General features: G+C 33.0%; 1 protein-coding gene across 2 annotated transcripts in view; it reads left to right on the forward strand.

The window, feature by feature from the left end:
• The window catches only part of LOC144966960 (tRNA (32-2'-O)-methyltransferase regulator THADA-like), a 28,336-nt gene extending 11,095 nt beyond the window's left edge, over nt 1-17,241 (forward strand). For both annotated transcript variants that reach the window (XM_078903655.1, XM_078903661.1), the window contains 12 exons: nt 1,047-1,167; nt 1,394-4,808; nt 7,847-8,066; nt 8,941-9,138; nt 10,406-10,647; nt 11,527-11,697; nt 11,912-12,032; nt 13,039-13,160; nt 14,143-14,227; nt 14,856-14,967; nt 15,526-15,656; nt 16,531-17,241. In XM_078903655.1, coding sequence (XP_078759781.1) covers nt 1,047-1,167; nt 1,394-4,808; nt 7,847-8,066; nt 8,941-9,138; nt 10,406-10,647; nt 11,527-11,697; nt 11,912-12,032; nt 13,039-13,160; nt 14,143-14,227; nt 14,856-14,967; nt 15,526-15,656; nt 16,531-16,575 — 4,983 coding nt within the window. In that variant the 3' untranslated portion in view covers nt 16,576-17,241. The remainder of the gene's footprint in view (nt 1-1,046; nt 1,168-1,393; nt 4,809-7,846; nt 8,067-8,940; nt 9,139-10,405; nt 10,648-11,526; nt 11,698-11,911; nt 12,033-13,038; nt 13,161-14,142; nt 14,228-14,855; nt 14,968-15,525; nt 15,657-16,530) is intronic.
• Nucleotides 17,242-17,369: the final 128 nt, after the last annotated feature.

Raw genomic sequence — 17,369 nt, forward strand, 5'->3', positions numbered from 1 at the left:
AATATTATGCCGTTGTCTGTTTTTGTCGGGTTGAATCTTAAAGAGTTAAAGTCCAATGATCAAGAATATAACTCTGGGGCCAGAGTTGAAATCATTAGCATATGACTAATCATTGACAGCACTCACTGTCAGCTAACTTTATCTTGATTACTAGATTTGTACCAATTTTGTTTACGAATCTTGGAGTATGCCTTTTTCTTTAGTTTATAGCTTCTTTTTCTTCCTTTACTTGCAGTCCACCTTTTTGTATTGTCGCAAGATTTACATAAGCAATATTCAGCATGACATAGTCATATATTGTAGGATTCTTGTAAAGTACTTCAACCACATCTTCTTTGAGGTTGTTCCAAAGTCGAATTGTTGATGGCATGAAGGATTGCATTTGACATTGTAATTTTGAGCTTGGTGTTAGGTATCATTGGTTGTGTCCCCTTGTTCTTGAAATTGTTGGTCTTGAGTGGAGTTAGTTTCAACTTCTACCAGACATATTCATATCTTAAAAAAACATTGTTACTTTAGCTCTTTTTCTTCTTGGCTGGAGTGTTGTCCATCCCAAGTTCTTAACTCTCAAGAGTTACGCTTATAGTTGTTCTGTAATCACCAGTGACCATGCGAGCTGCCTTCCCCTGCACCCATTTCAACTTTTTTTTTCATTTTTCTCTAGGCTTGCAGCTGGTCTGTAAGTGGGGAACATTTGATCAGTTATAAGGACAGTCAGGCTATTCCACATTATAAATTTTTTTTCCAAAAGTAACTGGGACATGATTTCTTATTTTTCAATATTAGATTTTTAAATTTTATTTAAAGACTATTCTTTTTTTTTTTTAAGTTTACCCAAAACATAAATATTGTAATGAAGGAACCATGGCTTGGACAATTTCTTTTAAGTGAGAGAATTTGAACATACAAGTAGAAAAGATATGAGATAACTGTCTTGTATTTACTATTTCCCATTTGATGTATGTTGGCATTATTTAAATTAATGGTAGGGAAAATACGTATTGCAGTCAGGTTATCTATTGACGTATTTTATTACCTTTTTTTAGGATACAAGCCAAGAATTACTGGGATTGACATGCACAGCCATTTCAATGCTTTTGAATTTGTCTCCAAGTTTGACAGAATCAAGCATAGCTTACAAAATGATCTTCAAATTGATATTTGCAGGTATTTTGATTGTTTGAAAATTGTAAATATTTTCATAGTAATTGATTTTCATTTTGATTCTAAACATTTCTTGATAGACATATCATATACAATTGTTGAGTATGTATCTGAGTGGATATAGGGTTTAAACATTAAAAACACTTAGCTGAATGTTGTCCTACAAATGGATCCAAGTCAAATCTTCAATTTTTAACGTTATTTGTTTTCTCACTTTCTTTTTCTTCAGAAAACGAAATACCTACCATTTTCAATACATCATTTAAAAAGCCCTCAACACATTTGTCTGATGAAGACAAAAATCTGTGTGCATTGATGCTTACCAAGGGCCTTCTGTTGACCAGCTCCAAAGAATTGCTCTGTTGTGATAACACTGATGAACAGCCCTTCTTATTCTTTCTTTTCCCCTTTATTTTGAAGCCTTGTAGAGGACCTCAGATTAATCATTACATTGCATTCCAAGTACTGACTCTCTGGTTTCAGAAACTAAAAGCTATTGGAATTAAAAGTTTTGCTAAGCAGTCAGACAATCAAGATGAAAGTAAAGATCTCAATCAAAGTCACAATGAAATTACTGATGACAAGAAGGATAGCGTATCAGAGAGTGTTCAGTTGTTTGACAGTCGATGTATTATGTCATCTTCATGTCCTGTTTTAACTTCAACTTTGTCAACAATTTGGTTGAATTGGGAAAGTCCTGTAGACGGTGTGTCAGAGTATGTTACCACAATTTTTGACAGCATATTGAATATTTGGGCCCAAGCTATCAAAGATAAGATTTCCAAATATTCCGAATTGAGTAGACTCTTAATGGAGCGTCTGTTAATCATGTCCTGGCACACCAAAACACGTTACAGACCATTAAGCATCCTCTTGTCTTATGTGGATGTTTTTCAGTTACTTCATGAACACCCTGAGTTAAAAGAAGACTTGATAAAATGCATGGGGGTGAACAGTTTGGCCGCAGTTGCATCTGATGTTTATAAAGGGTTTTTAACTCAAATAAAAGTTCAGGCAGCTTCAGAAAATAAAGATGTCTTATGTAAATGGTGTGATTTGTGGATGCCGACTTTAATAAGTGGAATTTCATCTTCTAATCCTATTCAACGTTTGAAAATATGTACATATTGGATACCACATAGTCTGAAAATAATTCAAGGAAGTGAAGTGGCTTTATTAGACACATTGCAAAATAGAATAAATAACAAAGACCAAGGTAGCAGAATTAAACAACTTTTAACTTGGACAACAGTTTGTAGATACTCAAGAGATATTTTGGGAACAGTATTGCAGGAACAGCATTACGGTTATGTGAATGAAGCATTAGTCTGTATTGATGAGGAGGTTCGTTCTGAGGCCCTATTTCTTTTATGCAATACTTTAAAGAGAGCAACTCCAGTCTCTAGTATGGAGATTGAACTGTTAAAATCTTTCATCAACGTCAATTTAAAGACCGATTCTACATCCTTTCGGCAAAACATGGTCAGTGCTTTGAAAAAACTTGTAACAAGAATAAGAGATAGTTGTTTGTCTGAGGTTAGGTCCCAAAAGTCTTCATCAAGTGATGTCCTTAAAAATGGTATTGATTTCATTGACTGGTTTTTCAACACATTACTTCAAAATCTTTACCCAGGAGGTACTTACCAATGCAGACAGACTACTCTTGATCTTTTGGAAGCTACTTTGAGTTTATTAGTTTTTCAGGAACAGCATTGCGCTAAGAAAGGGAAGGCTCAGGAGGGTGTTGAAATTCTTGTGGAATTTGCAAATAATTCTGGGAAGTGGATGTTTTTCAGCGAGCAAAACTTTCTGATATTGTTATTATGTTTAGAGGATGGATCGGATGACATTCAAAATCAATGCTATAAACTGCTAATGGAGTTTTTTCCATGGCCCAATTCTTTGCAATGGAATAGTAATCAAAAAGGAAGTTATTATGACTTAGATTCACAAGATTCACAAGGAAATGCTGAAAAATCTCTCATGACAATTATGACTAAAGAAACAACCGTGTGTAATCTAATGAACAAAGCATTATATTTAACTTCAAGTCCTAAAAGCTATGAAAATCACACTGGTTTGCTTTTGATGTCCCTTTTGTTCAAAAAGTATGTCGAAAATATTGGGCTGAGTTTTGAATTTGATAGTCATTGCCAAGTCTCTAAGATTTGTTCAGATAGTGGGAATCCCAATTGTAAACTACATCCTTCCTATGCATTTTTGAATATGCTAATGCATTTTCTTGAGACATCAGTTTCAGCTGCCAGACAGGACCCAGGTGGTCAATTCAAACTTCACCCTATCCATGGTCTAACTCGATATACAACACAATGTCTCCAAGAGATATTAAAGAACGGTGATGGAATTAACAAATCTGAAAATGAGAGGATCCGATATCTTCAAAGATTGAATGATTTAAACAAGTCAACTATAAACCTCATGCTTGAAATCTTATCAGGAGGAGGCAATCTTGACCAATGTCCATCTTTTGCAGAAATGGGTGTAGCCCTGGAGAGTCTAATTTCAGTGGATGAAGAAAACCAGGAAAATTTAACAACTCTGTCTCCCGACTTCCAGCTCCTGCTGTCATGGTGTTGGATCAATTTGAAGGAGAGCTGTACCAGCTTAGGCCAGGTGGCAGCATCAGCATTGAAGGCTGACAAATGCTTTCTTTCTAGTTCTGCCATATCAGAAATTGGCGATGTGTTTGTGAGAGTGCTGACAACTTGCCGGCATAGAGGTGCAATCGAAGGATGTCGAAGTGGTTTTTCTCAATTTTGTGAGGTGTTATTATCCAGTAAATTTACAGAGTACTCCTCAATCCCCAAGTCGATGCTTACCACAATCATTCATAGTCTTCAATCCAATTCACTCACTGCCTCTATTTCACGACGCTCAGCTGGTCTTCCTATCATTGTGGAAATTGTCATTTATCAAGTGATAAAGACGTGTCATGATAAACAATATCTCATATCAACTGTAGATGAGTTTTATACAATTGCAGCACAACCTTTAACCTCTGACCACAACCAACAAAGAGATCTGGCACAAGTTCATGCTTTTAATATTTTAAAAGCTGTGTTTTGTGATGCAAATTTAGCATCTCACCTTGGTCCCCTTTTATCAAAATTAACCATTCTGGTCATTGAAAACTTTGATTCACCATCATGGGCCATTCGAAATGCTGCAACACAGCTGATTAGCACCCTGGTCATGAGAATATTTGGACAGAGAAACAAAGACAATGGGAGCATGACTTTGGAAGAGTTCAACAACCTGCACCCAGAACTTGTTGAATACATTACTCTCAAGCTCCAAGATTTACGTTCAAAAGCCAACGTCATCAATCCATCTCTCTATGTTCTACTAACATTGCTGTCAAATCTTGTTATGGCCTCATCTCACGTTCACGACTTTGAAAATCGACAGATTCTTCAGTCCTTGCTGTCAAGTTACTTGGAAAATCCAGTCTACTCCTTGAGGAATTTGTCAGCAAAGGCCAGTATTGCATTGTTTCAATTGAATCAAGCAGATCAAGAACTTCACAATCTTTTGACTGATTTGGTCCATACGAAACAGAATTTGAACTCCCTACATGGACGCTTGTTGCGCATTCATCATTTGATCTCCTCTGATGCTTTGAGGTAATTATTTTAAATTTAGTAAATCTTAACCTTTGAATATTTTCATAACATTTTTTTGTTGTAGGGCATAAAGGATATAAAAGTGAACATTTACACTCAATATTTCCACAGATGACAATTACTTTTATTTTCTTGGAGGCAATGCTGAGACAATTTTTCATTTCAAACAGCCTTGACTTGAGATAGAACTTTAAACCTCCTGATTACTGGTCATAAATCTACCATTACATCACAGAGGTTACTTGCTAGTTGTGATGATTTAATGTAGCAATGACAATGAAAAATGTTTTTTTCTCTTTTTGAGGAAAATTTTTGTCTGAAATCAAAGCCCTATCTCCACTGAGTAAAAATGTTTTTGAATTTTGAAAATCCATTCAAAAATTAACAAGCTATGCAGTTTCAAAGGTGTCATTTATTTGGACGACCCGCAAAGAGGAAAAAAACGCGAAAATATGGGACGCTTTTTCGGCATTTTTTTAGACCTTTGGTTGTATCTTGCGTAATAAGTGGATTAAAAGATTGAAATTTGGCAATTTTATGGCAAATTTGATAGAGAATATGATGAAAGCATTAGAAGAGTTCTAACTTATATATAAACACACACAAACACGCACACACACACACACACACACAGAGAGAGAGAGAGAGAGAGAGGGATTGCGTACGTAAACAAAAGAAATATAGAAGGAAAAGAGAAATTGGACAAGGGTACAAAGGTTACTGATAGAACGTGACTTGGAACACAATAATTAAACCCATGCTGAGATTGTAGATCATATTGCAATCGAAAACTTTTAACATTATAATTTCATGAATTCTTGTAAATTAAACAGTCAAATTATCAGCTGTTTATTGAACCCAAACGCAATGGCAGATGATAAACACCCCTCTGCCAGTGAGACTGCACTGACATTTTGACTAGTCATGAACTTTAAAACGAGGTCAACTAATCAGAAAGCGCTTTGCTACGACTCGCTCAGCCGCTGTTTGGTGCCAAATCATTTTGAACTTGTGATTCGGGCTGTAGGGGGGCAAAATGGCTTTGTCTTTTACAAATGAAGAACAAATTAGGATAGTGTTTTGAAAAATACGGGAAAAGTACTCGTCATATTCATATGAAATTTTACAACCTAAAAGAAGAAATTTTTATGTATTACCTTGTCAGCGACAAAACCTACACGCCCGGTAGTTTTAGAAATATTTTACTCCAAAGAGTAAAAATCTATTTTTAACGGTCTTCTGGTAATTGTACGAGTTTTGTCGCTTGACATAATCTAAAATGACCTTTTTTCTAACTGTGTGCCAACTTTCAGTCATATTCATCGATAAACAGCGTCGTAATTAATTTTTTAAAATAGCATATACCAAACGGCTTCGTCCCATATTTTGTGGCGAATTTGGGCACTTCGTGAGCGAAAAAGAGGCCCAAAGATTTGTGCGGGATAGTCATTGCTAATTTAATGCTTATATTCTTCACAAGGGTTTGCGTTTCCATTGTGAACCCTCGCATCATAATGACATCATAATGAACAAACATTGGACATGAATGGACAAAGACGAAGACATTTGAGTAGCTCCATTTATTAGTTTGATACTGTCGAAGTGACAGATTAGAGAGCAGGCACTGGTGTATGATAAAATGATAAAACTCTGAAAAGTGTGTATTAAACAATGCCAAGATAATCAGGAGGTCTGAGGTTCAATCCTCAGTTGAGGCAGGCTGATTTTTTTTTTGTGGGGGGTGGGGGGGTGGTGGGTTCCATTATTTTTCTCTGCTTTGTCTGGCATTGTTTGAGACACTCCTTTTCAGGTTTTTATCTTTTCCCAGTGCCTACCCCCTAATTTTTCATTTATTTACCCAGTAGGCTATACAAAACCAAATTTCCTTTCCAAAGTGTGTAAGTCATTTTTCATGAAAATAGACACCTTGTGGAAGGGAACATAACCACGCCCCTCGGACAGTCATCAGAATGAAATGTAAACAATGGCAGTGATTGATAAACATCACGAACTACACAGATTTTGTTATACCATCGATGGTATGTGTATACGTAAAATATCCAGTAATCTACCATTTGATCAATAGAACCAACACAGAAAACTGTGTAACCTTAAATGTTTACAGTCTGATTGAGAGAATCTAGTGAAAACTAGTCTTCCAATTGGCAGTCTAAAAACAATAACAAAGAGCAGAGAGAGATTGATTTCATTCACTTTATTATTTATAAACAAGCAACTATGTTTGTCTGAGCAGGCTTGCAGATGTGTCACAAAGCACATGTTTTGATTAGTCAAAAATCTACTGGTTAATTGCAGGCTTAGTCTACTTCCCCAACTCACCACCAATCAAAAGTCACTATCCCTCCCAGTCCATGATACCTTATCATTACATTGTAATGATGAAATGGTTTACTTGTCGGAACCATCAATGATTGAGGTCACTCAATGACAATTAATCTGTCTGAGAGATGTACAGCATTTCTCCAAGGTAAGCGGAGATGTGTAAGGATCTATTGTAAGGATCTTTGAATGAATTTGTTTATCTTTACAATTGAAATATATGTTATTTTATTGTAAACATTGAGGTGTATTAGATATAATGTGATTTTATTTGAAAGACTGTGGTGCGGAATATTAGAAGAGTGTTTTTAATAATAAAAGGTTTGTTACAATTAAATTGACTGCAAGTGAGGGAGAAATGCAGCCAAAGATGATTGAGTCCGGTAAAGAGGAGCCTTAAAGGGACCTGTATCGGAAACCAACTATAAGTACAACTTATAAGTAAGTAATAAGAGTAGCATGTTATTACTTGTGGGATATTAGGTGGTGACCACCTCTAGGTTGAGTTGATAGTTTACATGTCACTTATATAATTATCCATTCATCAGTCTGAAATTCGATCCCGAGTGGAGACAGGGTGACAATTTTTTTTAGGATGATATTTTTCTTTTCTTTTTCTGTCTGCTTTATATAGTGCTATTTCATTCAAACTTTTCAGGAAATTGTAGAATTACTTTTCTTCTTTTTTCCTTTCCCAGTAATAATACATTACAGACAGCCCTGACTTTTTTCTGTGACCACAAACTCCTTTTTACACCGTCACCTTCGTGTTTTCTGCCTTCAACTCAAGCTGTCCTCATCCTACAGCAGCTGGTGAGAAGATTCCATGGCGACTTTCCCAAACAAATGTGTACTTTGTTATGGTCGCATTTGGAATGTCTTTTCTCACTTCTGTGTAAACACAATGATAAAGTGCAGGTAACAGTAGACAGTTTATTTTTCTATCCCATAGCTATCTCATTATCTCTCTCTCTCTCTCTCTCTCTCTCTCTCTCTCTCTCTCTCTCTCTCTCTCTCTCTCTCTCTCTCTCTCTCTCTCTCTCTCTCTCTCCTCTCCTCCCTCCCTCCCTCTCCTCCTCTCTCTCTCTCTCTCTCTCTCTCTCTCTCTCTCTCTCTCTCTCTCTCTCTCTCTATCTATCTATCTATCTATCTATCTATCTATCTATCTATCTATCTCTGTCTCCAGCTCTATCTCTTTTTCTCATCTACAACCTAGTTATCGGTTTTGCATTGTCTGGTTTGAATTGCCATTACTGTGTAAATCATGTTTTAAAGTAACCTGAAGTATCATTTCTACAGAAGTCGTGATTTTTAAAATTCAGTTTTACCATGCTCTCCATCTTATGTTCTTTTTGTTTTTGTTTGTCTGTTATTTTGTTTTTTCTTTCTATCTTTCTTTTTTCTTTTTTTTTTTTTTAAATGGTGAAATTTTGAACAGTTGTCTCAGATATTTGTTTCATAATATAAGTTATCAACAGACCTGCTGTAATCCTTGTTACTGTTAATATTGTTGTTGTTGATGCTGTTCCTCCTCCTCATCGTTTTCCTTCTCCTCCTCAACTTCTTCTTCCTCTTCTTCTTCTTCTTCTTTTTCTTCTTCTTCTTCTTCTTCTTCTTCTTCTTCTTCTTCTTCTTCTTCTTCTTCTTCTTCTTCTTCTTCTTCTTCTTCTTCTTCTTCTTCTTCTTCTTCTTCTTCTTCTTCTTCTTCTTCTTCTTCTTCTGTTTCTTCTTCTTGTACCTGTTATTGTTACCATTATTGCCAATAATATACAACCATTATTTTTTAATAAAGTTTGGATCTGCAACCTGCATGAGGGAAGGCTTCATGACCATGACTTTGATAGTCGCCAAATGTCAGGATCTTCAAACTGTCATGGCAAAGTTCGTCTGCACTTCAATCAAATCTTCAAATCGGGATTTGTCCAAAGCTGTCATTTCCACTTTACACAAAGAGCCGCTCCAGGAATATATGAAGGATCCTGCAATTCAGGTAAATGTGACCCACTGCCTCGAAACGGTATTATGTCAGGATGAATTAGATCCCTTAAAGTGAATTTACAAGTAAAATCATAATTGATACGACTTTGAGGTATTGTAATGTAATAAATTGTATTTATTCCCCAGTATAATGAATAGAAATTAACCGCAAGTTTCATGTTTGTGTCGATGAAAATTTGATTTCTAGCTCCATTATACCGCTTTTATACGAGGGGGGGGGGGGGGGGTCACAAATGTTCATGGCTTGCTTACTTTCATTGTATGTCAAGTTCAATGGAAATTTCAAATCTGGTATTACATGGAAAGCAGACTATCAAATTAGGATCTCTCTTCTCTGAGGCATTCGTATTAGAATATGTTTGACTTGTAACTCAGATATAAAGAAATCAAAAATACATTTTGTATGTGTCGAATTTTCTTATTGGATAAATGACAATTAGTAATGATAAAGGATTATAATCTATTTCTGTTAAAACTAAATATTGGACTGTATTTTTGTAGTTTGATCTACATTATTTCAATCTTGCTCACAAGAATGGGCAACAATCAAACAATTTTGTTCTGATTCTCATCCATGTCGAACTGGAGAGGGTTAAACTTATGGATTCCATAATTATCCCAAGGCTTTTTTTCTCTAGACTTTTTAAGATTTATGATATCATTGTTGTTGGAAAGAAAATAAATGGAAAGGTGACAAGTCTAAAAATCATTAGTTATCAAATAAAGAAAATGCTCAGTAGATTAAAATTGAGGCCTCTATGTTAAATTATTCTTTATTTATTGTTAGCAAATTAAAGTATCCATGCACTGGGATTACACTGGACTATGCACTTTTAAGGCTCGCATTGTGATGCACCATTCCAGCACTAAGTATAATTTTTAATAAAATATATATATATAATATATATATATATATATATATATATATATATATATATATATATATATATATATATATATATATATATATATATATTTTTTTTTTTTTTTTTTTTTTTTTTTTTTTTTTTTTTTTTTTTATTTTTTTTTTTTATTTTTTTTATTTTTTTTTTATTTACAATATAGGGGAGGAAACTCAGTAATAATGACATCCATATAGGACCATAGAGTAAAACAGCTTGATTTCCTTTTTATTTTCAGTTGCTATGCTTAAACCAAAATAATTTTATATTTAAACAGAACTGATTAATCAAATTCCTTAAGTTTCATTTGAATCATTTCGTAGTGTCTTCAATTAAGTTTGTTTTTTTAATTTTCAGGAAACATTATGGCATTCCCTTGTTAAAGAGAGCAGTTCATCCATTTTTGTTCAGTCTTCTGACATACTGTTTCATCTGTTTGATCATGAGAGGTTGAAGAGTGATGTTCCACAAGATCTTTCTCTACAATGCTGCAAGGAATTGATGGACAAGTGGAGTCACATTGACAGTGCTAAGTCGTCTATTTTAATGTTAGCAGGGATTGCATACAATAGCATTGGATCTTCTGATCTCATAATGAAGTAAGTGGAATGAAAGTTATTTGTTAAAAAGTAATGTTACAAAGTAATATTATTTATGTTAGAAGTAGTAGATGCTTTTTATTTTATTTTTTCTTCTTTGCTGTATAATTCTTAACTGTTCATGGACCATTCATTTATACAGATTAAATTGATATACATATTTTTTTGAATCCAAATTGGCCTAAATCCGTATTTTTTAAAACTCTAGATTTAGATTTTCGAAACCAAAATTAAAGAAGAAATTCAATAAAGATATTGTTATATTTCTCTACAATGAATCTGTTTCCAAAATAAAATACACAGCAACCATTCTAAAGCATGTTAAAGCGACAATTTAATTGTATATATATAGCTAGCATTTGGCTGGAAATTAATGTAAAAAATCGTAGTTTCATAGATTGAAGTTTCATTTTCAGAAATACTCATATGATAAACAGCAATATGTACCGAAAATTGCCAAGATTAACAATGAAGTTTGTTTATGAAATTTAAAAATGATATCTCGGCATGAATATTACACAGAGCACTTAAAGGTTTTAAAAGCCTATTAACTCTTAAATAATATGGTACAACACGATATCAATTCAGATTCTCATGCAGAAAATATAGCTTGCTAAAGTTTAGATCAATACAATTTTTTTTATTGGATAAAAATACTAATATCATAATTCATTGCTTGCTGTAAATGTAAATATAATGTAATAACGAATGTCAAAGGTAACAATTACGAAACGCAATATAAATAATGTTGTCAAATATACATTTTTCTGGATCCCTGAATATTTTCTTATAAAATAACTATATTATTGGTATGAAATCTGGCTTAGGGTTTTTTAATGTTTGTTAGGTCATCTTATTGTTTATTATATTTTTTTCCAGATGTGATATGATCCAGCAGTGGTGCGATGGTGTTTTTCACTTCAGTCGGCCATTCATGAATGAAAACCTCCGACTGTCTGCAGCCAGGGCCCTTAGGAAGGGTGGGGAGGAAATTCTTGATTTATGCAAGAACAATCCCACCCATAATGTTTTAGGGAATGTTGCTGTCAGGTATTCAATAGTACTTTCATTTTAAAAAGACTGTCCTCAAAACAGACTGAGTGTTTTTCTTTGATTTGCTTGTTTGTTTGTTGTTGTTTAACAATTTGTCTATTTAAAAAAAAATTATTTATTTAGTAAATTATTATTTCAAAGCTGAATTGCTTATCTATAACTTTATAGACTTATTAAATCATACACATATTCTTCTTTCATTTCATTTCAGTATCATAAAAGCAACCATACATTTTCTAGAAGATTCAGAGACTAATGTCAGGAATGAAGCATCCGTTTTTGTCAGCAACCTGATGTCCATACCACAGGCACATTCAAACTTGGCTTTCAATGTGAGATTTTGTTTTTAAATTTGTGACCCATCGCCTCAATTTGGTATCCTCTCGTCCCAGGTTTGAGGGTTTTTGCCAAAAGGAGGGTCATTTAAATGGATCGATATTTGAAGGAAGAGTTTTCTGGCCAAGCTTTTATAGAAATCTTTTTCTAGAGTACGGCAGTTAACTGGATGTTAACCTGGTTAACCAGATGCTGAAACATTACTAGAGAATTAAAATGATTGGAAATGTGGAATGTTGGTTTCTACCTGATTAAGTACTTACATTCATTATCTTCAACGAAATATAAATGTCATATTTTGACCATGATTTCAATTTTCAGCAACTAGTCACAATATAATACCATTTACATGTCATTTGTCACAGATATTAAGTAGTCATATTATGAATGTACAAATAATGACAAAGGGGGAAGAAGCAGGAAAGGAGGGGGAGAGAGAGTTGCATCTTGCACCTTTCAGCTTACCATATTCATACGAGCGATCTCCTTTGTTCTGGGATTGACACCTGTGCATTGTGACCAATGGGTTTGGTGAGAGCTTAATGTCTCTCATCACTGCTAATCTCTTTGACTCTTTCAAATGTTGAGAACAAAAGAGTGAAATTTAATCCAATATGGCTGCCATATGGTTTTTGTTTCTATCAAATTGCTCAGTCTGTGGTGGACTAAGAGCAATGTTTACAACTGGTTCGAGTTTACCATATCTGTAAAATGTTGAAATAGTGGACAGGAAACTCAGCTTTAGTTAATCGCAACATTTTTGTTGATCCCAAGGTGTTGCAATTATCCGGAGTGGACTGTACTACCAAATGAAAACAAAGGATGCACACACACAAATATCTCTCTCTCTCTCTCTCTCTCTCTCTCTCTCTCTCTCTCTCTCTCTCTCTCTCTCTCTCTCTCTCTCTCTCTATCTCTCTCTCTCTCTCATTCTCTCTCTTTTTTTTTCTTCTTACCACATGTTCCAAACCCTAAATTGAGATATTTATTTCATTTAATCAGATGCTTTCAAAATACATCACTCAACATTTGTGTGGAAATTACAGCATTCTTGCATTCTTACTTGAAGAGCTCCATGTCCGTGGTGACCTGACAAAACAATGTAAAATAGCATATTCCACAGGGTGAGTGATGAAGGACTGAGGTGTTTGTTTGAATATTGTTAGTGACGCCATCTGCTTGTCCATCCAGTATTGTTATTGTTGTTATTATCATTATTATTATTGTTATTATTATCATGATTATTATTATTGTTATTATTACTATTATTGTTCATTATTATTATTATTATTATTATTATTATATTATTATTATTATTATTATTATTATTATTATTTATTATTATTATTATTATTATTATTATTATTATTATTATTATTATTATTAATTATTATTATAATTGTTTTGATTTGTTTTGATCTTTTTTATCTCATATATATTATTATTATTATTATTATTATTATTATTATTATTATTATTATTATTATTATTATTATTATTATTATTATTATTATTATTATTATTATTATTATTATTATTATTATTATTATTATTATTATTATTATTATTATATTATTATTATTATTATTATTATTATTATTATTATTATTATTATCATCATTAATTAAATATTATTTTTTACACGATTTCAATTGAAAATAAAATCATGATTTGCATACCTTTATTGTCATAAACTGGATGTTAACACTTTTGCATTACCCATAACTCGGGGCCCATAATTAGTATTGACAACAAAAATATGTCACTTATAACATAGGGAGCTACCAACAGTAACAATAAACCACTATTCTCCTTAAATATGAACGAAAATTGAGGTTCCATTCTAATTAACAAAGACATGTTGCAGATGTTTTGAGTTTCCTCTCAATGAGAGAGAGGACAATGATTTAGGTATTTCGGATGAATATGAGATGACAGTTAAGTTTGTTTTGTTGTTTTAAAAAAAAATCATATTTAATGTATTATCACTATCATTATCGTTCCTATTTTTTAAAAAATCTAACTTTTTTTTATCTCTGATTAGATTCGCTAAGCGAGTTTATCTCCAGATAGACAGATCCTATTACCAAATTTATCTTTCACCAGATCTCAAAGACTCTTTGAGCCGGAAACAGAAAGTATTCTTCTTGAGGTACATGCTAAAAAAATTTGGGCTTTTCAAACGCTGAAGGTTAGTGTTTTTGACTTTTAAATACACAGTGCAAACTTTCTATTATATGTGGACTGCACTGTACATTTTGATTGCTGATGTTGCATTATGAAAATATGAAAAGAAATTGGATCAAATAAAGATGCAAGATATTCTTAGAGACTGTACCAAAAAGTTGTATGTCTCACATGGCATGAGAACAAATCTATTTCAGTTAACGTGTTTTAAACCAGAAATTTAAAGTAATGAGAAAATGTTTTGGACATTGACTGATTAATTAATAATCATAAAGAAATGATTTTGGATTGTTTATGTTTATGACATTCAACATCAAATTATTTCTTTCTCTCTTTGTACTCTGTCTACCATAATGCAAGGCGACCTTCTCCAATGTAACAAGCAACAATTCAAAAAGCTGATTCTGCTATACTTTTTTGTGTTGGTTTCTTAATTTTTGGATTAGCTTTTAAATAATCAAACAAATAAAACTAATGTCATTGTTAACACCATTCTTCAAAATGCTCCAAATTGTTCATGTGCAACTAATCATGAAATGGATTATCTTTTTTTCCCCCATAAAGCATTCTTTGAAATCTTTACTCAGTTCCATGATTAAAAATCTGAAGTAGTTGCAATACTTTTTTCACAGAATATTTCTGGGAGCAGTGGGTCGAAGATGCTGGTTCATTTGAAGGTGAAAAGCTCCGAGGCAGCTTGCGACCTTCAGGAAAATATTTCCCAACTAACTTTTGATTTGAAGAGTAAGAACAATTATTGATAATAGTGTGTGTGTATGTGTGTGTGTGTGTGTGTTGTCTTTGCATTTTGTGTCTTTTCATTTTTAGTAAAGCTAAATGATATTTAGATATGTATCATATCTAAATGTAAGAACTTCTACCAGAAAACATGCAGAAGAAGCTCTTATTGGATTTGGATAAGAGAGAATAAAAACAATCAACAATTTAATGGATAAAATATATCATCATTGGTGCTGATGGCGTGGTGGATAAAATCACAAAGAAAAAGCCAGAAAAAAATTCCTGATCATGAGGTCCCAAGTCCAATCCTCTGCACTGACACTTGAAAGTGAAAAGGTACCTATCTAGCTGAGTTTTTTCTCCTAAGAGTGACAGGGGTTTCTAATTCTAACACTGCATATGAAAAACTATGGATACTTTTGAAACTTAAGATTAAAAAACATAAGAAAAGTAGCCAATTTATAGATCATCTAATCTCATATCTTCATTTTACTTATCAGTAGTCTTATTTTTATTTTCTAAAACTCTTGTTTTTTTCTTTATGTTGTTTGTTAAATTTAGATTCCCTGTTCAACGCCAGCAACAGACCCAAAGTGATGGGGTCCTTGTTGGGAATGTTGCTACTGGATAGATTGTGTCAAAACGTATCAGTAGCTGATGATCTACACAAACTTGTGGGAAATTTATTGCAAGTGAGGATGTTAAGATATTGAAACTTACTGTCATTAAGCATATTGCCATCATTTGTACAATGATAACATGATAAACCATTTTACAGACAGGCTACATGTCGCTTTAACTTGGCATATCTTGCTGTTTTCACCAAGAGCAGTAATTGTGATGCAAATCTGGCCCGCACAATTCGATAAGAAAATGTTCTTTGGTAAAGTTTTTAACTAGACATAGCTGCTGGGTGGACTAAGGGATCATAATAAATCCAACTCAATGCTCAAACTTTGAGTCAAAGGAGGTTTGTTTTGTTTATCTTTACCAATTGAGTTACTGCTCTTTTATATCACCGATTAAGTCATGGTCTAAAACATGGCAATATTAGGTTTTGCTGTAAAATGATCTTTTAATCCCTCTGGTATAATAATTGCATTATGCTTTTTTTCACAGTACTCCATGACCATTCTTTTTTTGAAAAGGGAGAATACTGTTTTTATGTTGTAGTCAAATATTAGGTACTTTATAGGTTATAGCACAATATAAGTTTTCAGCATTATTATTTTCAGAATTATTACTTTTATTTATTTATATGTAACCATAGGATAAATTCCCATTTTTTCCTTATTCTTGATCTCACAATACTAGCACAATATACGCAACATGTAAACCAATTTGAATTCCATACATTGATTACTAGTTCAGAGAAAAATAATCATTTTGAACTAACTTATGACAATTTTTATTCTTTCGGGCCTTTGGGGTGAATTACAGAAAACTGCCAGACATTTTAGGTACTTCAATGTTATCTGCTTGCCCCTGTAAAATACATGCAATGAATTAAAAAGTTAATTGATGTCACGTTATTTATCTGTTGTTGTTTTTTTTTTTTTTCCTCAGTTGCCATATTTACACCCTTTGCTCTGTCGATGTGTTTGTGACTGAATCAAATCAGTAGAACTTGTCTTGATGAAGTCATGAAAGTTAGGCTTGAAAGCTGTTTATTTTTTTTTTTTATAGTGGACTGTACAGATAATAATATGTGATATTGTATGTATACCAGGCTGATGGATAGGTAATACGGTGAAAACTGGTTAAACCGAAAATGGCTAAACCAAAAAGCTCAATACATGTTTAATAAAAGGTAAACGTATCTGTTAAACTGCTTATAATGTTAACCTTTATGGCATTCCAAATGCTGTCCTCTCTTTTTCTCAATTGCTCCCTGAGGGGCTTTTATCATGATATTTCCTTTCTTCTTTGCAATCCCGGTTTTAATGCATATGATATGTTGGTCTAGTTTCAAATAAATGAATAAGTAAATTAATAAAAAATAATTATATGAACACAATTTAATTTATAAATTTGTATCCAGTTGCTTTCAGATTCTTGAAAGTTGAAGGTAGTATTTCTTGTCTAGACCATGAGAATATCACGTATTTGTCAAATCATAGATTTATTAAACTTTTTATGCTTTATTGGACAGTTTAATGCATTTTTGGCAATATGTATTTACCTTTTATGTTTCTTGCTTAGATATAAACTTAATGGAAAAATGTAATTTTTAACATTAAATTGTATCAAGGATCATATAAATAATGTTTAATTATATTTGCTGATTTCATGTCTTATTTTATTCATGATGTTGAATGTTGGTAAAATGAATAAACGGAAATCTCGAACAAGAGCACCTGAAAGGTACCGAATTCGATCACCCGCTGCTGCACTGTGTGGCCTTG

The sequence above is a fragment of the Berghia stephanieae genome, chromosome 1 (genome assembly GCF_034508935.2).
Source record: "Berghia stephanieae isolate SIO BIC M18660-M18661 chromosome 1, UCSD_Bste_1.3, whole genome shotgun sequence".
Classification (NCBI taxonomy): Eukaryota; Metazoa; Mollusca; class Gastropoda; order Nudibranchia; family Aeolidiidae; genus Berghia; species Berghia stephanieae.